The 10,946-nt window shown below is 38.9% G+C and overlaps 1 protein-coding gene across 1 annotated transcript; it reads right to left on the bottom strand.

The window, feature by feature from the left end:
• Positions 1 to 18: 18 nt before the first annotated feature.
• Positions 19 to 7,435, bottom strand: atic (5-aminoimidazole-4-carboxamide ribonucleotide formyltransferase/IMP cyclohydrolase). Its single transcript, XM_067585776.1, has 15 exons — positions 7,267 to 7,435; positions 6,936 to 7,062; positions 6,696 to 6,839; positions 4,613 to 4,701; positions 4,248 to 4,399; positions 3,035 to 3,191; positions 2,457 to 2,582; positions 2,243 to 2,350; positions 2,064 to 2,149; positions 1,864 to 1,953; positions 1,659 to 1,784; positions 1,431 to 1,523; positions 1,145 to 1,327; positions 621 to 776; positions 19 to 397 (listed from the first exon to the last, which is right to left on the bottom strand). Exons 1-15 carry the CDS (start codon positions 7,283 to 7,285, stop codon positions 278 to 280), a joined length of 1,776 nt encoding a protein of 591 aa, XP_067441877.1. The 5' UTR covers positions 7,286 to 7,435; the 3' UTR covers positions 19 to 277.
• Between the last annotated feature and the right edge of the window lie 3,511 nt (positions 7,436 to 10,946).

The following is a 10,946-nucleotide window of genomic DNA, read 5'->3' as shown; positions in this document are numbered from 1 at the left end:
CTGGACACAATACTCATGAACTGTCACAGTAACAGTTTATTTCATACTGAAACATGACTGACCTATGATAAGCATTAACAGTTATCTCTATGTTGGGAGAGTCAGGAATGTATTAGTGTGTTACATAACAGCACATCTGTGAACTCTATGCTAGCATGAAATGAGGGTAGGGAATGTTTTGTATCAGAAAATGTTAGAAAAAAAAAAAGGTTTTGACTCTAATAATGCAAAACTGTGAGTTGAGTGTTACAGAACACCAGGGATAGTGTTGAGGTGCTCAGTGGTGGAAGAGCCGCAGGTTGGTGTGCACCAGAGTGATGCCCTGCTCGTTACAGGCATTAATCACAACCTCGTCAGCAGCAGAGCCTGCAGGAGCTGCGATGTACTCAACACCGCTCTACACACACACACACAGAGGGAAGAAACGTTAGTAAAGATAGCTGGAAAGCTTGTCAGTGCACTGCTATTTTCAAGGCCAATAGAGTTTCCGAACTACAGTACTAGCGACATTTCAGTATATGAAAACATTACAGCAGGTGCCTTCAGGCCATTCCCATGCAATGTCTTAAAGTGCATATAGTGTGAACCCCATGCTTGGTTGTAAGGTGTGTCATATTTACCCGTTTGGCTCGATCTATGTTATCTCTGAAGGGGAAGAAGGCGTCAGAGCTGACAGCCACTGCCTGCAGGGAGCTGATCCAGTTCTTCTTTTCAGTCTGAGACAGAGGCTCAGGAACCTCTTCATACATGGACTTCCACACTGCCAGGTCGGGGCCCTATCAACACAAAATATATGGATTTTTAAAATCATTTTCAAGGTCTTGACTCGTGAAGTTTAAGGAAGTGAATGGAAATGCACATTAATTCACATTTTCTGTTGTCGATTTTCTGGAAAATTTGGTTAGAATTTGTGCTATATTTGGATGGAAACATGGCTTGTGTGTATATATTTCCTGCAATTTGCAGCGTGCTTCTGTACATATTCAAATTTTCCAGAAAACATTGAAAAAGAGCAGAGGTGTATACTGGATGAAAATACACTAAATGGCTATTTCTAGAAAAATGCCAATGACAAAAAGTACAAACTTTGATATTTTTCATATGAATATCTGAAGTTTACAACTAAACTGCTGTTACCACTTACCTCTCCAATAGTATCGCTGACATACTGGTCGATGGCGTTTGCCATCTCCGCTCGCTTCACGCCGCTGCGGAACTTCATGGCCAGGACACGAGGGTGGTGTCTCAGCCACCAGTTATCAGCTTTGTCACCCGCCAGCCGTGTGCAGTGGATACGAGACTGCTGACCCGCACCAATCCCAATAACCTGGTAACCACACAACATTACATTTAAAAAGAAAAATACTTATGGCTCAATCAGATTCCTCTCTCCTTCTCCTTTTTCTATCAGTTATCCCCCAAAATATTACCTGTCCGTCTTTAGCATAGCAGACAGAGTTGGACTGAGTGTACTTGACAGCGATGGTGGCCACCGTGAGGTCACGCACAGCCTCCTCAGACAGCTTGTGGACACAGAAAGAATCAAAAAGGGTGGTGTCATTTAGATAAGATTAGGTCAATAATAATTTAAAATGACAAAAGAGGATGACCCTGAACACATTTATGCACCGTACGCCTTTATATAAACAGTGACTCACCGAGCCCTTGGACACAACGTTGCTGAAGAATTCCTTATTGATGAGACCTCCGTTCCTCTTTTGTTTGAGATACAGACCGAACAACACTCTCACCTCAATGTCATCAGGCTCATAGCCAGGGTCCATCTGGGGACAAAGACACACTCTGACTCTAATCATCTGTATCTGAATACAAAAATAACAACTGATGAAAAAAATCTCTCACCTGAAGCATGCAGTAGTTGCCATTTTTCTTTTTGGAGAGGATCTTAAGTGCCTCTTCTTCATAACCAGGAGCAATGATACCATCAGACACCTGAGAGCAATGAGTTAAATCTTGATTGAACAAAACTAATTTTCAGTCAAAACACTCAGTTCTTCACATCAGTATTTAATCTTTAACAACACTGGGACCCATGATTTTACCTCTCTTGATATAATCTTGGCAGTGGGAACGTCACACACATCTGACACAGCGATGAAGTCTCCAAAAGAAGACATCCTGTCAGAACCTGGGAATGAATAAAAAGGTTAATACAAATAACATGTAAAGCTCAAGGTGTAAAATACTTCAGGTGATATATCTGTTATTCATTGTTTCTGACCTCTTGCCCTGGCGTAGGCCGTGGCGAGCGGGGTGAGATCCTTCAGCATGTCGTGCACCATGCACACCTTGGCTTCCTCCTCGGTGAGAGGAACTCCAACTGCGGCTCCTTCAGAAAAAAGGTGCCAAGAGTCATTTTCAGATCAAAAAGGCACTTTATTCCAAGTCCACATTGATACTGTGAGAGTGTGTCAGTGTGTCTCCTTTCGTCTTACCGGCAGGGCTGACGTGTTTGAAGGAGGTGGCAGCAGCCATACCGAGAGTGCTCTTAAGCTCCCTGACCAGCTGCCAGGCGTTCAGAGCGTCACACAGGTTGATAAAGCCCGGGGAACCGTTGACCACTGGGAGGGGGCAGAAGCAAAAATACAAAATCCATGACGGATTAGGATGAATTATTTGAGTGTAGTTTTCAAAGCCCTTCTAGGGAAGTTACATCTTTCAAAAAAAAACATACATCATGTTTCAAAATTAAATTCCCTCTCCCTAAAGTACTTGATTTACTATAAAAATAAAAACCTGTCTTAAACACTGACCATTATTATCTTCCTTTAATTATTCTATTATTACTATTATTTTATTTAAGAGTGTTAGGGCACTACCAGCCAAACCCTGGCAGTCTTACTGGTGATATAAACTTTGAGGATTCTTCTTCTTCTGTTGCACTCACTGTAAGTTAGTGTAGTTGTTACATAACAGGTTATTTTGCATGTAGCTTTTAAATGCAAAATAAACTGTTATGTAACAAATCACTCAAACATTCAGTCAAGACAGTTGTGATGTACTGTGCGTCTACCTTTGAGGGGAAGAGCTGGACGCAGGGTGTAGAGTTGGGCGGGTGCTTGGTGGGGGTTCATGCCGTAACGCAGGGGCAGCTGGGAAACACCTCGGCTGTACTGTCCACGAAAGTAGTCCGATATCGCCTCATCATACTGTGCTGTGTGTGTGAAAGCCTGAAGAGCAAAGCACATGAAACACATGAGAGAAAATGTCAACTTCTCATGTGTGCCACAGCAAAAATGATCAGGTTCAAAGCCTTTATGACATATTACAACAATCAGGACTGCTACATTATATAATAATCCAAACTGAACGTATCATCAGTGAAGCAAATGAACATAATTTCTGAGTTTTACTGTATTCATTCACCTCAATGTGCAGTTCAGTCTGCATAAAAGGTGAAAGTTCACAGGTCCTCAAATGTTAAACTCAGTAACCTAAACACATATTTCAACACTTGTGATAAAAAGCCTAAACTGGACTTTGTCTTGCACTGACCCTCAGCTCTAAGTAAACAACAAAAACAGAACAAGTGAGTGCAGCAGCAACATTTCCTTGGTGATCATCCTCATGACTTTACTTACACTGAGTGATGTGATCGGCCGCTTAATAAGAATAGTAAAAATATATTAACTGACTTTTGCCTCAGAAACCTCCTAGTCTCTTCTGTTTTGTAAGAATCTAACATGTGGTTAATATTATGCAACCATCATTTTAAGATTGAGATCTGCTCACACCTTAAAAAAAATAAAAGCCAACGGCATGATTCACCTCTTTCCCCAAACCGCCAGTCTTTGCTTGTGATTGAGATTAGACCGGTCTTAACAAGTCTGAACAGTGACAGCTGACAGTAACACACTAGCAAGTCTTTCACATCTTAAAATAGCTTTGAAGATATATTTTTTTTTAATTTTAAAACAAGGGAAAATTCTCATTCAAGAAGCTTGAACCAGTGCATTTTTGATTAAAAAATAAAACATTCATTTTCATTCATGTCTATCAATCGATGAATCACCTTATTGTTTCAAATTATTTTTAAGCTGCTGCTGTTAAACCTATTTATGAGACTAAAGAGAGTAATGAAAGGCCTGAAATTTCACAGTACTTCTTGCAAACTAGTGGGTTTTTAATACCAATCAGAAAAGTCTCCCTCAATCCTCTAATCTTATCTGAATTCAATTCACATACTTGCAAATTAAAATGGTGAGGGGAAAACAAAGTTAATTTACTTTGAGCGCCAGAGTCCTGCGTGTTTCCATGGCCGTATCTTTGTCTGCTGAGCTCTCCATCTCCTTGGCAACCAGCGGATAGTCAGCAGGGTCACACACAATGGTCACTCGAGCATGATTCTTGGCTGCTGCTCTCAGCAGAGTCACACCACCTGGAGAGAAAGAAAAGACATGTTTTTTTTTTTAAAATGCTCATGCCAACAATCAAAGCATTTTTAATATTAGTGGGGTGAAGAATAACAACACATACAGAGTTTAATACCATGTGACACATTAATCTGTGGGTACCCTGCATTACAAGATTATTTTAATTAGTTATTAAGCATTAATGTCAATTTATACACGATCTCTGCTGCACAACGCACCGATATCGATCTGCTCCACAGCATCTTCCACTGTAACATTCGGGTTAGAGACGGTCTTCACAAACGGGTAGAGGTTGCACACCACCACCCTGGAAGAGAGCAAGCAGGGAGATTAACTTCATACTCTTCATCATCAACATGATCATCAGCATCATCCTCTGTTTGAAAACATACAACCATCATGCTCACACTCACAATCACACTTGCTCTCTTACTTATTGTTAACGCTGCTTTTTCTCTTCTCATATTTTAGGTTTATTACATTTTCCTTCTCATTCACTATTTATGTAATTTCCACATTATGATATAGAAAGGCTGGTGTGCAGCACAGAGTTAGTGTTGGTCAACTTTATTAAAATATCTTTTTTGGACTGTTGTACATTAGTGCAACTATACTTTCATCTAAAAAAGTAACATCTGTAATTTGGACACAGCTCCAAACATCAGGGGACACTGAAGCTATTTTGTTCAGAGCTGCAACTATGATGATGATTGATTGATCATTTTGAGTCATTTTTTTAAAAAAACAAACAAACACTAAAATTCTCTTGTTTCAGTTTCTTAGATGTGAATATTTTAGTCGTCTCTGATAGTAAACTGAATATCTTTGGGCTTATGGACTGTTGATCAAGACAAAACAAGACATTTGAGTTTGCAACTTGAGAAAATAACTGACGTAACTGATCATAAATTGCAGCCCTAGTTCACACAATGACCATTTGTATCAAGCAATACCAGTATGCAAAAAGTACTATGAACTTTTAGGCCCAACATTTAAACAGCTCCACATCTTGAGAACAGAAGTAAAAAAAAAAAAGCTCCAGTAAATGAAAACGTGCCAAAGCACTTCCTGAAATTAAAGCTTTCACGCTGTATGTTCATGTTTATGACCTTTCCAGTGTAAATGTAAAATAGTGGAATGAACAACTTAGAGTTTGTTTCTTGCCTTAAAATAAGGTAAAATTGTAAATCTCTAATAAATTTGTCAAATTTATCACCATTTGCATTCATCTACTTTGAGCCTTTCAGGTGTAATAAACTACAGTCCAATAAATTTAGCTGCTAGGGCTGCAACTAACATTTATTTTCTCTATCAATCAATCTCTTGATTGTTTTATCAATCACAGAAATAATCGTTTGGTGAAAAATGCTCATCACAATTTCCCAGAAACCAAGGTTGCGTCCAACCTACACATTGAATTTATAGTGATATAAAACTGCAAAAAGTAGCAAATTTGAGAAGCTGCAACCAGCTGATAACTTCCTCTTTTATAAAATGACTTAAATACATTTATAAAATGTCTGTTAATTCATTTTCTGATGATAGCTGATAATTAGTTGATTGTTCATTTTAGCACACATTGCTACAATTTGCCATATTTGTATTACAGACTTTGTTCCAACTGTCTTTTTTACTAAAGTAACGCTGTGAACAAGAATCTCCTGAACAGCAGACCTTGTTGTCACTGTGTAAATAAAGACTTTGATAAAAATGAGTTTCATACTTATTCTGCCATCCTTATCAGATGATCCATTCAACCTTCCTTCTCATCACATGCACGCAAAAGTTGAAAAACAGTCCAAATATGTCAGAATCAATGAAACACAGAGACACTTTTATCAAATGAGTGAGTAAAGCAATCAGTGTCTAATCAATCACATTCTATCTGTAAGATTTCAATCGAGTGTGCAGCTCAATTCTCTAACGTCAGCATTGTAAAATCTGTGATCTAATCACACTCTTCTTGGACTTAAATAAGAGTCACAAGATGAGCTTGCAGGAGCAGCACTTTCCCAATTAACCAGGCTGCTAAAATCAACTACACGTGCTTCCTGATGCCACAGTGCAAGTCTATACTTTAAACCTTGTTAGATTGTGATCTGCCTGACAGGACAGGTCATGCACGCTCTTTGAGTCGACTGGGCTTTGTAGTAATCCTTTTAAAGTCATCTTTTCCCCTCATTTGTACCCATCGTTGTATTAACAACAGTAGATTAAGCTTTGTTTTTAAAATTATGAATTTCTGTGTGTTTAAATCCACCTGATTCCATCTTTTCCTGTTATTTGTTCTGCTTCTCTCACCTGACCAGACTGTAGCCCAGCTTCTCCATGTCTGCGGTGTCAGAGGGGGTTTTCCTGGCCAGGATGCCTCCATGGACAGCGGGATGCAGGGTCTTCACCCGGCCTCCCAGCATCTCTGGGTGTCCAGTCAGCTCAGACACATCCCTGACACCCAGCAGAGACACTGACAGGTTGGTGCAGGAAAACACACAAAGCTGCACTATGTTTTACTTTAATAAGAGGGTCTACTTCAGCACCCACCTGACAGAGAGTCCAGCATCACGCAGGGCTTTGGCTGTACCACCTGAGGCGACCAGGGACAGCCCCACATCCACCAGCCTCTTGGCAAACCCGACCAGTCCAGTTTTGTCCGACACACTCAAAAGTGCTGCAAAGACAGATTCAGGAGAGACTTGGCAAACTTCTTCACTCGTTTTTACAGACACAACAGAGAAGTTAAGCTATGCTTTAGCGAGATACAGCTAACCACGTTGGCTAATGTTAGCCAGCGAGCTAGCATCCTGCATGTCGCAGGATAAAAAAAAACTTAATAATGATGACACGGAGTTAATTAAAGAAAATAAACTCTTACCAAGCTCTGAGCAGGCCATGTTCACAGTCACAGTGTCAGTCCGCGGTCTGTCTGGGTGTCAGGAAAGTTTCTGCTGAGTCCTCACTCAGTTTAACATGCAAACGCTGCAGAGCGAGATTGCGGAGGTAGACACAACTGTACAAGCTTTTCATGGCTTCATCATGTGCTTCAAAAGTAAAAAATGACCCGCCCAGCTGAGGCCGGCCCGCCCCTCAAAAACGAGCGCACCCGAGAAGGCCATGCGGCGCAGAAAAAGCGCATTTTTACCGTCACGAGAGGAAATTATGGAGGAGGAGGAGAAGTTTTGATGATGGTGGTGGAGAGTATCGGTACAAAATATAAAGTTTAATTGGGTTGAGATCATTTTCATACTCATCAAACCATTCGTGCCCTATGGATGGGGGCATTGTCATCCTGGAAGAGACCACTCCTATTAGGATAGAAATGCTTCATCATAGGATAACGGTGATCACTCAGAACAACTTTGTATTGATTTGCAGTGACCCTTGCCTCCAAGGGGACAAGTGGACCCAAACCATGCCAGCAAAATGTCCCCCAAAACATAACAGAACCACCGGACCCCCTCACTGTAGGGGTCAATCATTCAGGCCTGTATCATTCTCTTGCTGTACATCACACATGTACTCGCTCACTTGTTGAGAGTGTGGTGAAGGATGATTTATCTGACCATATCGCTTTTTCCCACATTTCTGTAGACCAGTTCCTATTGAAACACCAGCCAGTGGAGCCCCAACAATGAACCTTCTTTCAAAGTCACTTAGATCTTTTCCTCTTGATACATAATCAGGATCAACTGGGCCTGCTCAGCATTTTTTTATACATGCCACACAGCATGACTGGATGTTAATTGTTTAATTGTACCATGCATTGCACCTGTGTGGAAGCATCCGCATTCGTTATGTTTCTCAACTCGTTTATTCAGGTTTTTCCTTTAATATGTCACCAGTCTGTATATACACACTGTTGGTATAGGCTATCTGCAATTAATTTATGACTTGTCAAATTTAAATTCAGGATATCATCAGTGATGATTTAATTTCATTAATTTAGCACATTTCAACATACCTTTTATTAAAAAAAAAAATACTAGTAAGCTATTATGCTATCACTATACTGTAGATATTAAGTCTACTACTTAAAATTCACTTGTAGATTTAAATGAAATTGTGATTTTCAATTTTTTACCTATTTTGTCTTCTTTTTTTGCCAAAAATTGAAAAATGAATGAAAGAAAGAGTGTCCTCCATACAGTGAAAGTCTAATTTTTCAGATTGTGCAGTGGTAAAAGAAGTAGACTACTGAGATATTTTACTTAGATAAGTAGAAGTAGCATTACTACAATTAAAAATATATAGAAATAAACCATTACAAGTAAAAGCCCTGCAAATCTTATTGCATATGTATTGGCAGCAAAATGTACTTAAAGTATCAAAAGTAAAAGTACTCACAATGCAAACGGCCCAGTTTAATGTTACATGTATCATACATACAGTATAGACTATTATTGGAATATACTGATTCATTGACTAGTACATGTAAATAGCATTTTAATGAGGTAAAGCTCATGTTGAAAATGTGTTCTGATTGGTAGTCTAATATATAACAAACTGATCTTATGTGTCATGTATAAAATTGATATTGATATTAAAGGAAGTAATTCTAACTGTGAAATAAATGTAGTGCAGTAAAAAGCACAGTATTTCCTTCTGAAATGTAGTAAAAGTTCAAAGCATGAAATGGAAATACTCAAGTAAAGGGCAAGTATCTCAAAACTGTAAATGAGCTGTAAGTAAGCTTACTGTACTTGTGTAAATGTGTTTAGTTACCTTCCACCACTGGTATTGTGGCAGTATATCTGAATTATAAAACTGTAATGCAGTATTTGAGGGAAAAAAACAGTTAATGTGAGAATGACATATGTACAGCTATAACAAACAGCTTTTTTATTTACCTCTGCAAAGTCATGTAGGCTGTGTTTGAGGAGATAAGATAAAGTAAAATAAGATAAGATAGAACTTTATTAATCCTGAAGGAAAGTCTTGTGCCAGAGATCAAAAATTCAAATTCAATTCAAAAATTACAACATAAGAATAAAAACAACACAGTAATAAATGTCAAGTGTATAAGGAGTAAATGCTAACACCAGTGTCTAATAGAATAACAATAAAAGTAAGATAAATTAAGTAAAATAGGTACACTAAAATAGAAAAGTAATATTGTGCAGGACATTGAAAAGTGTTGTTGATGATGTTAATATTATTGTTCTCACTACTGCTTAAAACTGCACAAATAGAGTGTCTGAGGATGCATGTGTGACAGTTCAGACTCACACTGTCATCATACACACACACACACACACACACACACACACACACACACACACACACGCACTCACTACTGTATTAATTCACAAACATCCATGTATGTCTGTCTGTCTGTCTATTTGTGTCCATCTCTGCTGCAAACAAGCGTCATCTTTTATTTTGCCACAAGAGGGCAGAAGTGGACCTTGTTTTTTTGTTTTTTTTGTTGTTGTTTTTTTTTACACGTCTGCTCAGTAAAAATGAGCAATTCTTCTTCTCCACCAGGATATTTCTGGTGACTTTTGTGCAACACAACAGATAGATTCATATTTTTCCTTCACATATAATCAGCAGATTACAATTTATGTCCACAGATGAGTCCGAAGGTTTGAGTCACTGCAAAATCTTCATTTTTGCTCTAAAGATGCTGAACATTTAAAAAAAAAAAAATCATAATTCAGATTTTGAGGACACCTTTTACTATTGTTCTCTGAAAATCTCAGGCTCCCATTCACTACAGACAAAGCTGATTTTAAATAAATAAATAAATAAAAACGTCCCAGACTCCTGTGTTAGTATGTTGCTGATCAGCATTAACTGAAGGGTACACTGGGCCACAAACATCATGTGCACTGTAATTGCTAAAACACCTGTAACATACATTTCCTGCAACAATAAACGACGCCCATGATTACATTCCCGCCCCGGCCACGCCTTTTCAATAAACTTTATTGGCAAAAACGGTGCCTTTTTCATGCTTTAGAACAGCGTTTTGAGTCGGACAGATGTGAATTTATTGGGGCCCGTCACTCACTCCCCACTTGCCCATTAGTTAAGTGACAGGACAGGGTCCGGGGAAACCTGCAATACGTGTGATTACGTTAAAAGATCGGACAATCTGTTCATATTTACGTAATGAGCCCGACATTTCGCTGATTGATTAAACTACAGGGTGTAAATATTTTTAAGGGGTCGCTGATTTATAATCCAGCAAAGCAAAAAGAGGCCGATTTATTTGTCTAACTATGAAAATGGGGGGTTTCTGGTAACCACTCTGTGCTTGAGGGCCGAGCTGACATCTAAGGGGTGACTTGAGTGATTCAAAAGACAGTGAAACATTTTTTATAGAAAGACACAGGCTCACTATGCATTATTGGTTAAAAAAAAAAGAAAGAAAGATCCATAAGGCCGTCAGCACTTTAGTCGAGCTGGCTGTTGAGAAAACTGACAGCATTATCAGCAGCAGCTGTAATTTATGCAGGGATTTTTTAATCAACATGACTGGTGTATTCAGATTAAATTAGAGGAGAAACGGAATCAATGGCCTCCATATATTGCTCCACTGCCTTATCAATT

This window comes from Thunnus thynnus, chromosome 1 (assembly GCF_963924715.1).
Source record: "Thunnus thynnus chromosome 1, fThuThy2.1, whole genome shotgun sequence".
Lineage (NCBI taxonomy): Eukaryota > Metazoa > Chordata > Actinopteri > Scombriformes > Scombridae > Thunnus > Thunnus thynnus.
Note: the sequence above shows the minus strand (reverse complement) of the source record. Positions and strands in the feature narration are given on the sequence as shown.

What these genes read in the sequence shown, in the direction of transcription:
- atic (XM_067585776.1), bottom strand. An exon ending in TGTGGAGCAGATCGATATCG is followed by an intron (nt 4,400 to 4,612) that starts GTGCGTTGTGCA and finishes CTTTCTCTCCAG; the next exon opens with GTGGTGTGACTCTGCTGAGA. An exon ending in GGCCTACGCCAGGGCAAGAG is followed by an intron (nt 2,150 to 2,242) that starts GTCAGAAACAAT and finishes ATTCATTCCCAG; the next exon opens with GTTCTGACAGGATGTCTTCT.